This window comes from Gymnogyps californianus, chromosome 3 (genome assembly GCF_018139145.2).
Source record: "Gymnogyps californianus isolate 813 chromosome 3, ASM1813914v2, whole genome shotgun sequence".
In the NCBI taxonomy this organism is placed as follows: domain Eukaryota; kingdom Metazoa; phylum Chordata; class Aves; order Accipitriformes; family Cathartidae; genus Gymnogyps; species Gymnogyps californianus.
The window spans coordinates 36,260,047-36,278,521 of NC_059473.1; the positions used below are offsets into that span (position 1 = coordinate 36,260,047).

Here is an 18,475-nt window from a genome sequence, read left to right on the forward strand (position 1 = left end):
GACCCAGCTGGGAATGGATGTTGTCAGCCAAGCATAAAGAGGGACCATGTGGCATTTTGATTTCCAGCCAAATTCTGTTCAACTGGAATGCAATAAACAGAAATTGCTGCTGTTAGAAGTCCCCCAGTTCCAGAGAGTCCTGCTACCAACCAGCCTGCTGCTAAACTACAAAGGAGGTAGAGACAAAAACCCTCTCAAGAAGAGGTTCATCTTATCTTCTTGTTTTTAATGTACAATAGAGAATTAAGGTAGCCTCCACATGTATGCCTGCAGAAGAGGTAGAGGACGATGACAAACAAAAGAGAGAACTTCCTTGGCATCTAGAACTCATGGCTTAGAATTCATACGGTAATGGTTACCAGTATCCCAAAGCTTGTTAAAAAGGACATAGTATATGCATGCTGCATTATAGGGCATTCCCCACCACCCTCCCTCAAATAATGTCACAAAGTATGTGCCTTTTTTAGAAGTTGCTTCCTATTAAATTTTCTAATTTTTCCAGGTAATGAAGGCATCTTTCTTCTCTTTTAGGGAAGCCAGTGAGAAAGTAGCTTATCTTTAAGAAAAAGATACTTGTGTTTAATTGTAATCACTTTGTCTGAACTGTTTCTTAGAGGGAAAAACCTCAGAGCTACAGAAAAAGAAATGGAAGTTATACTGATCCAATGAGGTATGAAGAAAAGAATGAGAGAACCAATTAACGAGTAGCTGGCAGTCATAATCATTAGTTACATATTTCTTACCTGAAGAGATGCAAGTTTGTGTCTTGAATTCACAAGGATTATTCTGGCTATAAGCAGCAAAATAGGATGAGAAGTCAAGGTATAGACTGATTCACCATCTAGAACCAGCATCTTCAGAATAGCTGCATGCAGCATTTTTGGCTGAAAGAAGAATGAAAAAAAAAAAAAGACAAGTTTCAGGAAACACATGTAAGTTTATAAACAAGTCACGCAATATAGAATTAGGAAAAGTAACTACTCATGTATTCAAGGAAGAAGTCTGCTCAAAACTTTAAAAAAAAAAAAAAAATCACTGTCTCGGAGTCTCAACCTTTTACCAAGTCATGGTGAATTCTGCCTTGTTTCTTGCTGTCCTGATACACCATATCAACATGATCTGAAAGACTCTGATTTCCTCCCACCTGAAATGCCTATGTCCAGTCAACACTATCCCCAAACACATTCCAGTAATATAATCCTTCCCATGATCTGAGAAAAGCTTCTGGTAAATCTATGCCATTCAATTTGTAATCACAGAAATAAAATAATTTGTTAATTAAATTAATTCTACAGCACTCAAATACACTAGATATTCCTCCAGCGACGTCAATATGTGTTATTTTCCTCTTTCCCCAGAGGGAGCTTCCTGCTGGAGTGGCATCAGGGCAGCAACATTAGAGCCATTCTTTCCTTTGTCCAATAAATAAAAACCTCTCTCTGCTTTGGATGCTTTCCTGTATGACATTCCCTACAGTAATTCTTTTACTTAATGGGCTTCAGGTAGCTCTCCAGTGAATCTGTCTCTCAGTGGTGACTGTCAAATGACAGTCTCTATTCTTCTCTCCCTTTTAACGCAATGAAAGCATTCAAGCAGTTTATCTTCAGACTCAGGGAGATGCCAGTTCATCAGTTTATTTCTGGTTCTCATATGGCAGGTTTCCTTTGCAAACTAAAAAAAGTACGGCTTTTGTTTTCGGTTGGTATGAAAGGAGCAAGAAAAGGGAATGGAAGGGAAAGAGAAGAGAAGGTTAAATGACAGCTTGCATTGAAGTCACTTGCCTGAGAAAGATTCTTATTCAGTGTGCACAACCAGGATAGAAGTTATTTGAATCACATTTCAGCTTTTTAAACTAAACAAATAATGTAACTCCTAAGTTATTTGAAACTCTCTTCAATACCTTTACCAACAGGTTACATTAAAGACAAAAGTTGTTAAGCCACATTATTCCCCTAGTTCACTTTTTAATGACCGGGTAATCTTCAGTCTTTTTTTTCTGATTTGCTTAGGTTTGTTATTTATTTATCTTGCATTAACGTTGAAAATACTTTTACTTTGCAGACAATGACTTGGGACTTTAAATTATTTACTCAAAGTGGAATTCTTGCATGACATCACTGCAGTCATTTCAATCCCACTGGGGAAAACAAAGTTTACAATAGTCTGACAAACCACTTGAGAATAAAGGAAAGAAACTGCCAAGTGGAAGTATACCAGATCCCTCCCACCTCTAGTGATTCAGAAAGGAACAGCATTACCAACATCCCTACTCCAATTTTGAGAGGGAAAGTCATCAATCAATACTTTTAAAGATTCATTTTTAAAATACACACACACATATAATAGGACATTTAATACAATTTTCAGTTGAACTTAAACTTTTTTTCTACCTGCTCCTTTTTTATTCTTTCTATAATCAAAGTAGACCACACTTAAAATACTCAGTGGGAAAGTAAAGAAGCTATAAGCTTTGTTACAGAACCATTTTCTAAAACAGCCTTGCTACGCTATAGTAATCTACACTTGTTTAAGCACTGTAGCAAACGATTAATCTCAAATTCACATTTCAAATCCTTCCACTGGAGAGCTCAGTCCAGCTAATGTAATATTACAAGGAATGTAATGAGGGAGGGAGAAGGGAGACATGTCACAACCTTGACAAATAAGCCAACAAGTCTCAGAGCCAAAGAACTGCTATCTTCTATTTTAACAAATCCATGTTCTTTTCCATGAAGCAAATCCCATACAGGAAAGCAGACATCCTTTTCTTTTAGCTGAGAAATCCTAAACCAACATTCATTCTTCTAAATTCTGCTCTAACACTGCATTATCAGTGCAGAACTCTAACAACAGAATCCATTGCCCTAAGGTAGTCTTTAAGATGAGAGAACACCTACATATAAAGGTAGACATTTAAGCTTTTACAGCTTCAAGGGCTGAAAAGTTAGGAATCAAGTCCACAAATATCCCTAAAACGTCAGCTAAGAGTAAAAAGAAATTTTGAGCTTGTGTTCTTGTGTTTAAACACTTAAATATTCAAAGTGTCGAACTTATCTCATACAGCTCAAGAATTTCATGTATCTCAAAATGGCCACAACCCAAGACTTGCTAACACAATGTTCCTGACCTAGTAAACCTGAGTTAAAGTGTTGAGTCTTTCCATTCTTCACCAGACTTGCCATCAAAACGTGTAATTATTTTATTCAAGAATAATTTTCTTAAAGCACAGAAACAAATACTAGATAATTATTTTATGAACATATGCTGAGAAATCTCTGAGGTAATCATTCAATTTCTGTTGGACCTGCAGGTGGTTCCATTTGAACACTCCTGGACTAAATACAGACAAATGAAGCTCAATTCACTCTAAATAAATATTTTTTAATCTCTGAAACACAGCTGGTTATGTATTCAACTTCCAAACAGTAACTTAATGGCTACTGTTAAGTAACTACTATTAAAGCCCTAAATCAACTGCAAGCTGGACAGTACTCTTGGCTATTTCAGTTTTCATAGTATTTCAAAAGTATTTCCCAGCACAACTGTTGCCACCTGAGTAACGATGATGATAATCAGAAAGAAAACCTTCTGCCATTCACATTCAATAGTTCTGAGAATAGAGAGTATGAGAATTTTAGTTTAGAGGCTTCGTGTTCTTTTCTTGCTAATGATAACGATTAGAGGGAAAGTGAGCATTTGGTATGCTTTTACTTTTGTATAAGGGACTGCTCTGAACTGGCCTTCCTAACGTTTCATCAGCTCTTTCTCAGTCTTGGGGATCCCTCCCCTAAATCTTAAAAAGGTAAGTGCAGACACACACAGAGGTAGAAAAAGCCAGACTAAAGGCTTGGGAAGAATTAATTAAAAAATGGAGGGGAGGGGGCAGAAACAAACAAACTATCAAATAAGGAATCTGTATGTGGCTACTAAGCGTTATATACTGGGCTTCTCAGATTTTAAACAGTACAAAGACTACTGCATAACAATGTGTCATTTGGCAAAGCTAAGATGATATATCTTCCAGAATAACGGAGGATGTACTGAGGTTACTAGCCAAAGATTTGGGTCCTTTGCAACAGAATTCACTCTTTACTCTAGACTTCAGGGGATGGAACAACTGGTTTTGTTTGTAACTGCTTCTCCAACTTTCTGCAAAGGAGATAAGATTACAGTCGAGGCTGTCTCCAGTTTCATGGTCTAAACCAGCAACAGGTAATCCATGCAGAGCTGAGTTGCAGACTGAAGATAATAAAGTTGAGCTAGCATAAACAAGTCTTCCCTGAGAGTGCTACATGTAGAAGTACTTATGAATGCTGTTGTTCATATTCCCTATGAGAGTAACTTTGCTCCACTTTTAAGGGAGTATTTTCCAAGTGGCTGCATTAAGAATCTCCCTTCTATATTCATAGCAAGGGAATGTAGGGCAAGACTGTAAGCTACTTTAGCAGATTATCTCTGCTTACAAGACTCTGCCTCCACATTTCGCCTTTATCATCCATCCTTATATTCCCCACAAGAGGGAGAAATCTGCAAAATCTTCAAAGCCTGTATCTTGCTGGTCACTGGTATTTAAACAGCACATCAGTCAGCCTAAAATTCAACTCTTTCTTCTTTCTGGCTAGTTTATGCTAATGGAAGCCAAGCACCTGGGTCTGGAAAAAAGAGGAATTCCCAACAGATTGAATTAACAAGGCTAAGGAATCATATTGGATTTGAGACAGTAGTACTACATAGCACATTGGTGTTTTTCATATGAATTATGAACATGGCTATCGGTATCAACAGAAGTGTGGTAATATTTCAGTCTCTTCCAGCAAAAGGATCAAATAATGCACAAAAGAAGCAGTAATACAAGTATAAGGAAAAAAGAATTATTCAAATGCATTCCAAAACTCATTAGTTGGAATCAACTTGGAAGTTACAAAAAGGCCAGCAGGAGCTGTTGATACATGTATTTAGAGGATTCCTACCAGTTATTTACATGTATTACCAATTAACACATTGGGATCTTCTTCCAGATGGAGCTTCTCACTGTTACCAAATATATCCTACTTGGGCATATGAAGTCAGACAACAAACAACTAAAGCAGCTTGTCCTCACAACATTCTTACAGTCATCAGTGGTCTTAATTAGTCCTACTACACATTTTGTCCAGTTCATTTACTGAAAATACTAAACTCAATTGTATGAGCTAATATTCAGAAACTCTGAAACTTAAAGCAGGATAAACATGCTTCAACTTCAACAGTTCTGTACCTTTTATTCTCTTACATGCAGAGAGACAGTGACAGTTCTTTAAGACACAAGGAGCCTATTACTATATCCCACTTATTATAAGCACATAGCTCATTAAAAATGTTTTAGTCTAATCCCACCAAGTTCAAAGCCAAAACTGCTAATCCATTTTAACTGAAATCCAGTATTTTTTAAATCTTCCTTTAACACAATTCACTTATTAAAAACTCAAGTTAGTATCAGTCAGACTATTTAACTGGTGTGGTAAAGTCTCAAAGTTATTTTAGAAAACTGAAAGACACCTAATAACTAAAATGCTATCTGGTTTTGTGTTTAGAAATTACTGAACTACTTTTATGTGTGGACTTAAAAGAGAAAAGCACAAGCCAGTTCTGCAGGACATAAAAAGAAATCGTAATAGAGTACATGAACGTAACTGTAATTTACAGAGAAGGCTGGAATCAATTTGAGGGATGGGAAATAATGTACACATACTGATGAATATTGTTCATGGAAGACATCCAAGAGGCCCCCACCAGCAACTCATCTAAAAGAGGCTATTTTATTTGTTCTTCACTGTAATTAATTATAGTGTCATGCAGTCTTAATGCACTCATAAGAAATTAATGATGCATTCAGAAGTTATCTGGGAGCAGAAATGAAACTACGCCACTGACCCGGAGGCGAAACTTTCAAAGGATGGAAATGGCAGCCGTTCCATAGCCTGAAAGCATAAAGTTAAGACTAATCCAATAAAGTATTCTGAAAATAAGAATAACAGTTCTGAAAATATTCCTGAAATAAATGAGACGTTGTAAGGCTGAAAGTTAGTGGTATTACTTAGAGCAGGCTAAAAGAGACATGAAGACATAATTTTTTAACCTTGACATGGGAAAAGATCATTTTAGTCTGAAAACCTGAAAAATGGAAGGTCTATTTAAAAAGGAATTGTATCAGTCTTGATGACAGAATATGGAAGATTACAACAGATGGAGAAAATTAGAGCTATATTTTTAACCCACTTTTTCTGAATATCTGTGTATGCAAGAGAGGAAGGCTGGATTAACAGAAGCACAAAAATGTCAGTTCATCAAGATGTTCATTTTTTACAGAGTGTTTATATATTAAGAATTCTTGGAAAGAAAAGTAAGTACATAAATATAATTCAAAACATACAAAAGCTTTTGAATTAAGACATCTAATAAAGAAGATAACGGGATATTATATTTTAGCACATAAATGTTTAGTGCTCTTGGAAAAAAAACCACTAACATTTCAGAAGAAGATAATATAGATAGCAGTAATATAAATAAAGGTAAACTACTTCTGCCTGAATGCATAAATAGCTAAACCTTGCAGCAATATCAAAGTCTGATGCAGTACTCATTAGAAATCAAGTATGCTCAAATCTCTTTTCCTTTATAATCTCTTGCCAATTTAGTTTCTGGAATACCACCTCTGCATAAGCAAACATCTTTCAATGCATTACATTCACAACCACAGTAGAAACGTAACTGAAACTAAACAGAAAACACGTATTCCTGTATTCAACAGGCAATTAGTATCTCATTCTTCCATTAAGACAGACAATAAATGGGATGGTTAATAGAAATTATGAACATTGTGTTTTACAGGTCTGTGAACTCTGTCAATGACAGCAATTCTATGACTATCATCTTGGGCTGCAGCCTCTGTGTTAGACTGCAGCCTGTGCATATACACTAACACAGAATATTAGAGTTCTTCGATAAACAGAACCCACAGATTATAAGAATATATAATACTATAATCTTAAAGACTATAAACAGATTATAAGGAGAATGGAAGAAATGAGTTTGTATTTCTTATTTTTTTATTATATATAAAGGCAAATTTAACTCATTTTTCCTGCAGAAATAGCATACTTTAAAATTTCTGCTAACTCATTTCACATCCTAGAAGGTTTAATACACTTGGTCTCCACTGTTACTTCTTATTTAGTCATCAGAAGATGAGATTTGAATTTCTAGTATCAAAAATTGAGCCAAAAATAAGCCTGTATACAGACCACGTCAGCCCTAAAAGATAAACCAAACTGATAAACACCTACTTAAAAAAGGGGAGAGATACTGTATCTGAATTAGTTATTTAGAAATACCACCTTGCAAACGAACCTAGGGCAGGACTTTACAAATTATGAAATTCTTGCAAAAACATGCCGCAATAATGCAACACAGATCCAATGGTTTTGTGCAACTTTTCATATACTCAAACTTCCCCCTCATTCCACAGTTCCCAGCATTTACATTGACCATGGTCCATACCTTATTCACAGTGAAATTATAGATTAAAACTCGTGTAGATTTAGCGTTAGCAGAGACTAATGATATGTCCTTCCCTGACACACTGCAGTAATCAGTATTTCACCTTAACTTTAATTCCAAGAGAAAAATTAATGCTCAAGAAACTGTGCTGAACCACAGGTGCAGGAGAGTCACGAGATAGTGTGGTATTGCCATGAGAAACAATATATGCATCTCACAAATGAAGTTATGGTGTTGATTAGTTATTTACATAAGAAGATGCCAAAGCAAATAAAATTGACAGACCTCAGTTTCACCTCCTCTTCCAAAAGCTCTATTTGAGTTAGCATTTTTGTACTAATACCACTACAATTCACTTGGCATCGTCCATGAGCCCAACAGAATATTGAGCATCCAAATCTACTGCTCTCTTAGTATGTGCCAGATATTCTGCTATTTGCCAGATATACAGCTTCTACCTTACCCTAAGGAGGGAAAATTTCTAAGCCATTTATAAATATCTTTCATTGATCCAGCTAAGAACACATCCCAAAATAAATAAATAAAAAGTTTATTGACTGCAAATGCCCTTCGAGTAAATGCTTCCATATAATAAACGTATCTTTCCCATCCAAAACCAACATCTCCAGCAGGAAATCTCTTAAGTAGAGAAACAGAGTAACTACTTTTAGGACAGTGGTTATAAAACTGGTATAGCTGAAGATGCTTGCAATAGCAGCCAGTAGGATCAACAATCAAGGCAATTCATTCTAGCACTGTGCCTCACACATGTGCCTTCTCTGACACATCCATGTGTTATGGTTATTTGTGAAAAGCAGTGATAACAAAAGGACAGCTTATTAAAATCCAAGTATACCTCACAGAATTTCTGTAACAATGCAGGTGGTAAAAAGTCCTGAAGCTTTAACTGAAAAGGAGGCCCAGTCCAATTGCTTTGAACGAAGAGCTGCAAACTGCCCACACCAAGTAGAAAAATCAGCCTCTGCCTGCAACATAGACAAGAAAAGCAATTAGCAACATATTACATTTTTAATTAAGGCTACAAGATCTGATTAATTCTTGCACTAATTCAAAACCCTCAGCGTTAAAAAAAAAAAAAAAAATCACTCGTTAGGAAAATACATGAATGTAGTATTCAAGAACGCACATGGGGAACTAAAAGGCTTGGAAATATGTTTGTTTATAATGGTTGTAATTAATGATAAACATTTTAGAAGCAGAGTTAGTTCATGTTTCAAAATTTAAGGCTGTATCTAACTATCAGAGATCAGAAGGAGATTAGCATAGGATGCAGATTATCCCATATTTGCCTATTGTACGGTTGTTATATTTTCTTATGATACATCTAATCCTCAGCATTTTCAGAGAAAAAATACTGCACTAGCATATGTTCCAAAACAGCATGTTTATTTTTGTGTTGACATAGCCGTTTATTTTCACTCCCTGATAATAAAACAATTAAATGAACATTGAAAAAAGTTCAAAACTATCACCTCCAAGTTGGTTCAGATACTTTGGCAGCAAATGTTATCCCATTCAATCATGCTTTTTAATTTAAATCATATTTTATTTAAAGATGGAATTACAAGACTTTGTTTCATTCCTGAAACTAAGTATGGTAAAATTTTCCTTACTTACAAGACTAAGCTCATCTAACATCATTATGATATTATTTCTCTATGCACCTACAGTAACAAATAATCTATGAGGTCTGCAGAAGGCAGGGCATAATCCCTCAGAATTTAATGGTTGATTTAACAGGTGTAGACTTTTAGGGGATTACACAAACTTCTGGTTTGATTTATGATTCCTTAACGACTTAGAACCTTATTGTGTTATAATCAGTCACGTGCCAACAAGGGCCCTGTCACATATATATCATGCCTCCTGCCTACAAAAAGTTAACGTTTCAGTTGTGCTGGTTTGATATAAAAATTGGTATGTTAAGGAGGATAATGGAATTGGAAAAACTTAGTCTTTTCTTCCCCCCCCACCCTGTAACACAGGGACTCAAAGATGCAAGAGTCCTCCAAATGGAAACAAAAGGATAAAGTGTTATACAACCTCTAAAAAAACCAAAGTCAAATAGAAAAGCCACATACAAACAAGCGGCTGGTGGGCAAGAATGTGACAAAAGATGTAGAACAATGAGAAAGCAGGGGTGGGGAATGCTTGATTGAAAAAAAAAGTGAACAGAGCCTTCAGGAGAGTTAGATAACAAGGACTGGTATAAAGAGTTCTTGTCAAACAAGACAAGATAACATTTACTAGCTGTCATTATTCAGCCAGTAACTATCTACCAGCAAATATTATTTGAATATGTATCTAAGATTACCATTAAACTTCCAAATAACTCAAGAACACAAAGCACTAGCAATTACTGTACACTAAATTATTACCATTATACACAAAACAACCACATAGACATACATTTTCTAATTACTCTCCCATGATAAATTATGCTTCAAAGCTACTGAAAGGAAAGATAACATACAGAATAATCAGCCATCTCTGCACTGTGATTTGACAGATGCAGTTCAGTCTTTCAAAGATGCATTTTCATTACTTTATCATTTACACTATTATTTCTACTAATAATTTTTTATTTATTTATTTTAACATTACTGACATCTATCTATCTGGCAGACAAACTTGCTTGAAGTCTTGACACAGTTATATCCATGCAGAAGGCCTCTGGAACAACTGACAACCAATTCCATTACTTTGGCTGGGATACTGTCTTTCCACTGGCTAATTTGTCATCACCAATTTATTTTTTTTCCCCATTTTCAGATCCGTGACCAACTTCCAGTCTCCTTACCACTCATTCTGTACCAGCAAGTCAATTCCAAGCTCTAATCCCTGCAAATGCTAGCCTCCCCTGCCTAGCCCCTATTTTTTTTTTTCCAAGAAAAAATTTCATTCTGTCTCCCTGACTGCCCTTCACACTTACAATGCAGACCTGCAAATGCTCACCTCCCAAAGGCTGCCTGAAAACTGCTCTTCTGTGCTGCCTGAAAAGCAACAGAGGGACTGCTGCTAGTGTCCCACTTACTATGGTGATCTACATAGTTTCATTTATTTCTTATATTTCCTTCGACATATGTATGTATCCATCCATCTTGTCCTTTGTTTTTCTACGTGAATGGGGGTTTTGCTGCCTTTTTTTTTTTTTTAAACACTGTTTACACCAAGTCCAGTAGGATTGTGATCCATGATGTAAAATCAGGTGCTTATGTACACTCCACTACAATACTCATACTGTGTTGTGGTTTAAGCCCAGTCAACAGCCAAGCACCATGCAGCCATTCCCTCACTGCCCGCCTGCCGCTCCCAGAGGGAAGGGTAGGAGAATCAGGAAAGAAGGTAAAACTCTTGGGTTGAGATAAGAACAGTTTAATAACTAAAGTAAAATATAATACTAACAATAAATAATAATAATAGTAACGAAAAGGAATATAACAAAAAAAGAAGAGAAAAAAAAAGAAAAAACCCAGTGATGCACAATACAACTGCTCACCACCTGCTGACCGATGCCAGAGCCGTGATCCGCCCCTGCGGGCCAACTCCCCCCTGTTTATATACTGGGCATGATGTTCTATGGTATGGAATACCCCTTTGGCTAGTTCAGGTCAGCTGCCCCAGCTATGCTCCCTCCCAGCTTCTTGCACACCTGCTTGCTGGCAGAGCATGGGAAACTGGAAAGTCCTTGGCTTAAGATAAGCGCTACTTAGCAACAACCAAAACATCAGCGTGTTATCAACATTATTCTCACACTAAATCCAAAACACAGCACTGTACCAGCTACTAAGAAGAGAGTTAACTCTGTCCCAGCCAAAGCCAGGACATACTGCTATACCTAATCTCGTTCAAATTCAAAATAAAGAATAATAGAGCATTTCTATTTGAAAAAGTAATGGATTTGCATATAATACTAGAATTTACAAACAAAATATAAGAGTGAGAAAATATTAAATAGCCAGGCTATGCTTAAGATGTGATTAGGTTACAGGTTTTGGTTTTGGGAGTGTTTCTTTTCTTTTTAGTGAACCCAGAAATTACAGAAGAGAAGTCAAAACAAAATTAGACACAGAATAGTTATTTTTTTCAATTCATATACATCAAAGCAAGCTGCAGAAACAGCAAGAATTTCTTCATTTTTGTTTTTCAATATATATAGCACACCAGTTAATCAACCATCAGATGCCCCAAGAGAAATACCAGAAATGCCATTCAGCGTTCAGGCTGGGAAATCATAACAAGCTTTATTGTATGGATTTGTTTCTGAAAGTTTGGTATTCACTTATATGTTGAATAAGGTAAAAGTAGTAAATACACGGTCAATGAAAACAAGTGTTACGGCTCACTTCCTTGTTCCTTTAGGTTTTGGAATCAAACATAATAAGAGACCTTCAAGCTCTTTTGAAACAAGCTCTCCAAAAATATTCTTTTTGTTGTGTCCTGCACACTACTTTCTTCCAGTCTTTAGAATCAAACTGTATGTCAGGCAATGAATGCACCTCCTTCACATGGAGCCCAGGCAAAAATAAAAAGGCATTCCCCCTCTACATGGTTAACACATATACAATTGCTTCATCCTCAACAATTTGCTGATTTAAAACAGCTATGAAGCTACGTTTTCTGCAGAAGATAACTGTTAACCATTGAAGTGAGTAGTAATAGCAGGGAAAAAAGTAAAAAAAAAAAATCTCCTATTCAGTAAGTTTATTGTAAGGAATGCTTTGAGACTCCATTTTTAAGCCATTAAGGTTAACAGTGCCATAGTGAAAAAATGTCTGGGGCAGGGGAAAGAGGGAAGCAGTTAAAATGATAGAAAAAGTTGCAGCAAATTTTAAAATACTGTTAAATATTTTCCTTACAGAACCATGGATTCGAAAGTGGAAAAAGTTACAGGCTATGTCTAAAGAAATTACAGTCTAGATCCAAATTTTGAGCTGTTTTGCCCTCAAGCTGCTCAGTTTTAGCTTCAGAAAAAGAACTCCTTAAGAGTTCTTTTAACACTATTATAAAACCTTACTTTGTACTGTGTTTATATTGTGCTAAAGAATAAGATTAACATTATCCAACTTTCTGTTTCCAATTGAATTCAACTCCCATTGAGTTTTTTAATCTCCAGAATTACAACTTTCAGTTCAGGAAAAAAAGCATATATTTGAATTTATCCCATCTACTAAAAGCCACAAGAAAACCAATGTCTTACTGAATTTTCAGAGGTAGAACTTAGAGGTTTTGCTGCACTTCTTTGAATCACTCAGCGGAAAAAGAAAATGACATTTTACCCGTTAAAAAAACAGACAAAACCATTTTCACCATAGGCAATGGAAGGTCAGAGTGCAAAAGTTGCATTAATTCCTTCCATAAGGCAGTTACAGGGCATAGGGCCTGCAGGTAGGAAAAATAACTATGTAACACATTTTAACCTAGAAAGTCATTGGAGACAAACAAACACGGTACAGATTTAAGGGCTATAAGCAGTGCCTACCTAAAATAGGAAATCATCTGTCTTTCAGTAGAAGTTTTTCTATCAAGAGAAAGTCATAACTTACTTCCTTCAGCACTAATATAATTCAAAGCTTCTTATATTATTACTAATGGAGCTTGAAAAATTCACTTGACTGCTACAAACAAAAATGTTTCTGGCAGACACTGACACATTTTGAAGACTACACACTTTCATTTTGAATAAAACTCCAGGCTGTAATTTTAGGCAGAAAACCCTCTATCTACTTCTGAAAGGCTAAATATTGCAGATCTGCCTCTGTATCTTCTGGCAAGGGGGCTTCTAATGCTGCCTAGAGTTGCAGAGGGAACAAGAAAAACCTCAAAGACCGAAGAGCTGGAGTATGAGCACCTGAGGAACAAATTGCTTTGCTGTCTGCAGTAGGACAGCAGCAGTAGAGTCCTGTAAATGGCATATAGGCCAATAAAAGCTAACAGGGGGAGCAGGAGAAGGCAACACATCACCATGACAGGATACGTATAAAGTATTACTGAGTGCATGATATAGATTATGACTATCTTTAGGAAGCTGAATGGTTCACAAAGGCAGTAACATGTATTTCAAGCAGCAACACATATTTCAAGCAATGATTAAGATGAGGATTGTGTCTGCTTCAAGCCCTGACCGATCTTTCTTTACTTGCTGAATTATTCACAATAAACTATTACAAGGTGATAGAATTTAGCAATACTGAAAAATTTCTCCAGACTATGTCACAATCTAAACTCCAGCTAATATTTAACAGCAACAGCACAATAAAGTAAGAAACAAAAAAAACCCCAAAACACCTAGAGATGAAATGCACAGGAACAACCTATGGACATTCCAACTCAGAAAACAGGAGCGCATCGCACTGTGTACCACACTAGAAGATAAGCTTTTGACACACTATGATCACTAACAAATCTCAGCTCAATATTTTAGAGATGCCAACTATTTGTTTCTCTCTGATATTTTAGCAAGAACTCTTGGTTTTATGTCTGTCATACCAAAACACAAGCACTTGTACTCAGCCACGCTTATTGGCAATACATTACCTTCCACTAACTTTCTTTTTACCTTTATCTTCTCTTATCTTTTGGTCTTTTGGCAAAACTTTTTCCCACCCTCATCTTTTAACATAAACAAATATATACACACACACACACATATATAGTTTTCTTCTTCTACTATCCCTAGCGTGATAGATTTCAGTCTGTTCATTATTTATTTAGCAAACTGTAAACACTAAAGTCAGACTCATTAACAGCAAGAATTAGCATATGCAGTACAATTAGAGAAACAGAGAAAGTCTTGTGAAGAAAATAATCAATGAATAGCATCCATGAGTAATACCTTACTCATCTTACATTAAGAAGAGTAGAACAACCTTACTATGAATCAGACTTAGAAATATAGGCATTGCTTAGACAGTAACATTACAGGGTACTTCAAGTAGTCACATAATGTAATGCAGCATTTCAGAGAGCAAACTGTTAATAAATTGTTTGATGATACATGGTAACATGAATTTACATTTGTTGGCTTCTTTATACCAGCAGCTTCAGAGGTAATCACTGTAAATAAAGCTAGTGTTTTCAACAAACCCTCATATCAAAATACTATCCAGTGAAAGAAACAATGATAATGAATAGACGCCCCAAGGGAGTGTGGGCAACAACTTGAGAAATCTGTTTTTCTGTCAGAACAAGAATTTCAGAGGCCCTATGTCACATATTATAAAATACAAAAAAATGCCTTTTGTAAAAATCAAACATGGCCTCTATTAATCTTCCATATAATAAATAATAATTTTCACCTTTCCACGTTATCAGCCTCTGCAGAACAGTCCAGGTATGCTAGAATCTGTTTCTCCAAGTAACTGTCAATGTTCTCCTCTGTCACAGAAGATGCACTGAAAACATTCTGGATGGCTGAATTTGAAAATATTGCCTCGTATTTCCCATCAAAAATCAACTGCAATAATGATCCACTTTCTGGGGGGGGGGGGGGGGGGGGGGGGGGGGGGGGGGGGGGGGGGGGGGGAAGGAAAAAGAAAACAGAAATCAGTGTCAACTTTGAAACAACTTTGTCTTACAAGACCTATTAAAACCAAAACATGTAACACTCCACTTTCAAGGAATGCATCTTGATTTACTTTGCAGGAAAAGTGCAGTTGCATTTAAACTAAAGAACAGCAGTAGCAGGTGTCACTTCATTTAAAATAAATTTTACAGAACTTGTATTAATGTTACAGTGAAATACAAACTGCCAGATGAATGTAAAACAAAAACTTGCGCTGAAATTTCAGGGGAAATACATGGATGGTCTTCCAAACATGTACGCTACACTTATTGAAGATGACTTCAATTATCACAAGAGGGTTTTCTTCCTCCAAAACATTTTATACGAGTGTGTTACAGTAAAATCCTATAGATAAGACAATTTCACAGACTAGAGAACCCTTTTAGGGGAAATGCAACAAATAAAAATGGTTCAATATTTGCAGAGTTCAGTGAATAAATTCTCATGTAAAACTGCAGAAATCACTCAGTCCTTCCTTTGAATGCTTAGAATATTCACAAAGAATGGGCAATATGATTTTATCTTTATAAAAGAATTATTTTCCTATGATAAGTTTACTATCTCAATGAGAAGTCTGCATATGGAGTCAGATTCTTAGGAGTAACTACTAAGGTGGATTTAGATCCATGAATGTTTCTCCATTGAAGCCTTTCAAGACAAACAGAACTCATGAAATGCTACACATTTAATTCCTAAGAAGCTTCAAATCCGTCAAGTTCTTGACCCAGGCTACAACTTTGTTCACAGAAGGTATCTTCCCTTCTTTCTTCAGATATGCTACAGTGCAGTCAATCCAGCAGCTGTTAGAACAACTTCACCATGTCAAAACCTTCTATTCTTGAGCAAAATCAGTATCTGCCTACACTGCAGCTGTGGCTACAACCCATGTAGATGTACTAACTGGCTTTAAACTAGCTGATGCAGATGCTGGTAACGGTGCAGCTGAGGAAATGCAGAGGTCTGCATAGATGGGTGCCTTAATATTAATCTGTGATTCCAGTTGGGGACTGCAGCTCCCATGCACTCAGTGTTACCATAGCTATACTAATATTAGTACCCGAGCTAGCCAATTTAACTCTAGCACAGGTACAGACCCACACAAGCAGCAGCTGTGCAAGGAAGTGAACGAAATACCAACCCCAAACTCATCCAGCTAAAACAAGTATTCTAAATTTCAGACATAAAGGAAGACTGAGCACAGAACCAACTTCAACAGCAGCGATGGATGACTTGGTAGGAATGGGTGATAGAGACACATTCATTCTAATCTCTCTGGACCAGGCTGTTGACCACAATTTACTTTTGTTCTTTACAACAATGATCAACTGAATGATGTAAGAGATCATTTGTGCTAGATGATTTAAAAAACACTTTAAGCTGTACCTGGCAGGGCATATGCAAAAGAATAGTAATGGTTCTGCAGCCCTGCTGACACCATACTCTCATAGAGAACAGAAATAACGAGAAACTTTCTCCAATCTATGCTTTGGGGAGACTTTCTTTCACCAAACGACAACTTCTTTATACTGGATTATAGTTGCCCAGACAGGTGATGCTGTAGTTTGTTGAATAACCATTGGCTGTGAGGACACTAATGCAGAATATTGAGGTTTTCTCTTTCCAGTAACACTGTAACATATCTGTAAGCACATAAAATCTACTTTTGATTCTGTGTTTTTATAAGCTTCTTATAAGACACCATACAAATTCAAGGTCACAGTCTTTAAATTTAGTTTCAGGATCATCAATAGGAAGGGCCCATGTAAGTGATGACTAAGAATCATCACAAACCCCACCATTTTCTATCTCTACTGCAAGATACCTTTCTTCAACAAGTCTTCCCCACATCTTATAGCAGCACACTACTTAAAAAAAACCAAACCAAAACTAAAAAAAAAAAACCAAACCACACACCACAAACAGCATACACACCTCTCAGTGAAGAGATAAGACAGATCTGACTGATGTCAGTCACATCACCTAACATTCCTGGGCTGTACAATGATTAAGGTTAAATAAGGAAATAGAGCTGAGTAGCTCTGTACAGTTCTTTTCCAAAATTCAGTAAGTGCTTGGGTAAGGATAAACGAGTCTTTCAATATGCTACAACATCTAGATGTTTTAAACAGCATAGCACATGACTTGAGCACAACTGTATTTCTAGCCTGTCTGAAATATGTAAGTGCCTTTCCATGACAAACGTTACATTTTAAAAGTTGCTGCATTCCCCCGACATGAAGCGGGCACTTCTGCGTCTGCCGGCCACCGGGCGCAGGGCAGGGACTGCTGCAGCCGCAGCCTCTCCATCAGAAGCCGTCGGACCGGCAGGTACCGGCCGAGAAACTCTGAGGAGAGCGCCGGCGCGGCGGTCGCACCTCTCGCCTCAGCCCTGCCCTGCCGGCAGTGCCGCTCGCCCTCCTCCAGGCTGACGAGCCCAATGGGCCCCCCCCGCCCTGCGGCGCCGGCAGGAGCCCCCCGGAGCCCGGCAAGGGGCAGAAAGGGCGCGAGGGGGGAACGCGACCGCCCCCGGAGCGGGCGCGGGTGGACGGAGCCGCCAGCCCCGGCCCCAGCTCGGCCTGGGGCCGGCGGAGACGTTGGTGGTTCCGGATACCCACAGCCGGGACCTCCCCTCACCTGCCGCCGCGACTTCGCCCTGCTTCCACTCCAGGGACTCCGCCGCGCTGAGGAAGCCCCTCAGCAGGGAGCGCTCCAGGGCCAGCATGGTCCTGCCGCCCCCGCCCCGCTCCCCACCACTGCCGCCTCGCTCGCTCGCGACCCCTGCGCTGGCACGCACTGCCGACGTCCACCTCAACCCATGTGCAGGAACCGGCCGCAGGAAGCCGCCATGACACTGTCGCCGGGCACGCTGGGAGGACGCGGCGCCGCGCAGGCGCGGCAGTAGCCCGAGTGCACACCCCCGCGCGCGCGCTCCTGTCAGCGCGGGGGAGGCGGGAGGCGGCGCGTGCGCGCGCGCGCGGCGGGTGCGCGGGGGTGGAGCAGGGGTGACGCAGGGCTGAGGGAGCACGCTCCAGGCGCAGCCGGTAGCCTCGTGCCTTAGCACGAACCCCACGTGCGCGGAGCGGGGGATAGGGTGGGGTGTTGGGGGTGGAGCTCTCCGCCCCGCCCCCGCCAGGTGCTGCGCCGTCGCGGGGCCGTTGCCGCGGCGGGGGGGAGGCAGCGGCATGGGCATGGGGAGGGGAAGGGGAAGGGGAAGGGGAAGGGAGGGAAGGGGAAAGGGAAAGGGAAAGGGAAGGGAAAGGGAAAGGGAAAGGGAAAGGGAGGCGGGAAGAGCCGGGAAGAGCCGGGGTGTTTCCCTTCCCCCGCGGGAGCTGACGCTGACCCCGAAGCAAT

The 18,475-nt window shown here is 38.7% G+C and overlaps 1 protein-coding gene across 1 annotated transcript in view; it reads right to left on the reverse strand.

Annotated features, from left to right (window-relative positions):
• Positions 1-17,846, reverse strand: part of TTC27 (tetratricopeptide repeat domain 27) — a 134,586-nt gene extending 116,740 nt beyond the window's left edge. The window contains exons 1-4 of the mRNA XM_050893754.1: positions 17,759-17,846; positions 14,859-15,036; positions 8,396-8,525; positions 744-884 (exon numbers count right to left, since the gene is read on the reverse strand). Of these exons, the coding sequence (XP_050749711.1) occupies positions 744-884; positions 8,396-8,525; positions 14,859-15,036; positions 17,759-17,846 (537 nt within the window). The remainder of the gene's footprint in view (positions 1-743; positions 885-8,395; positions 8,526-14,858; positions 15,037-17,758) is intronic.
• Between the last annotated feature and the right edge of the window lie 629 nt (positions 17,847-18,475).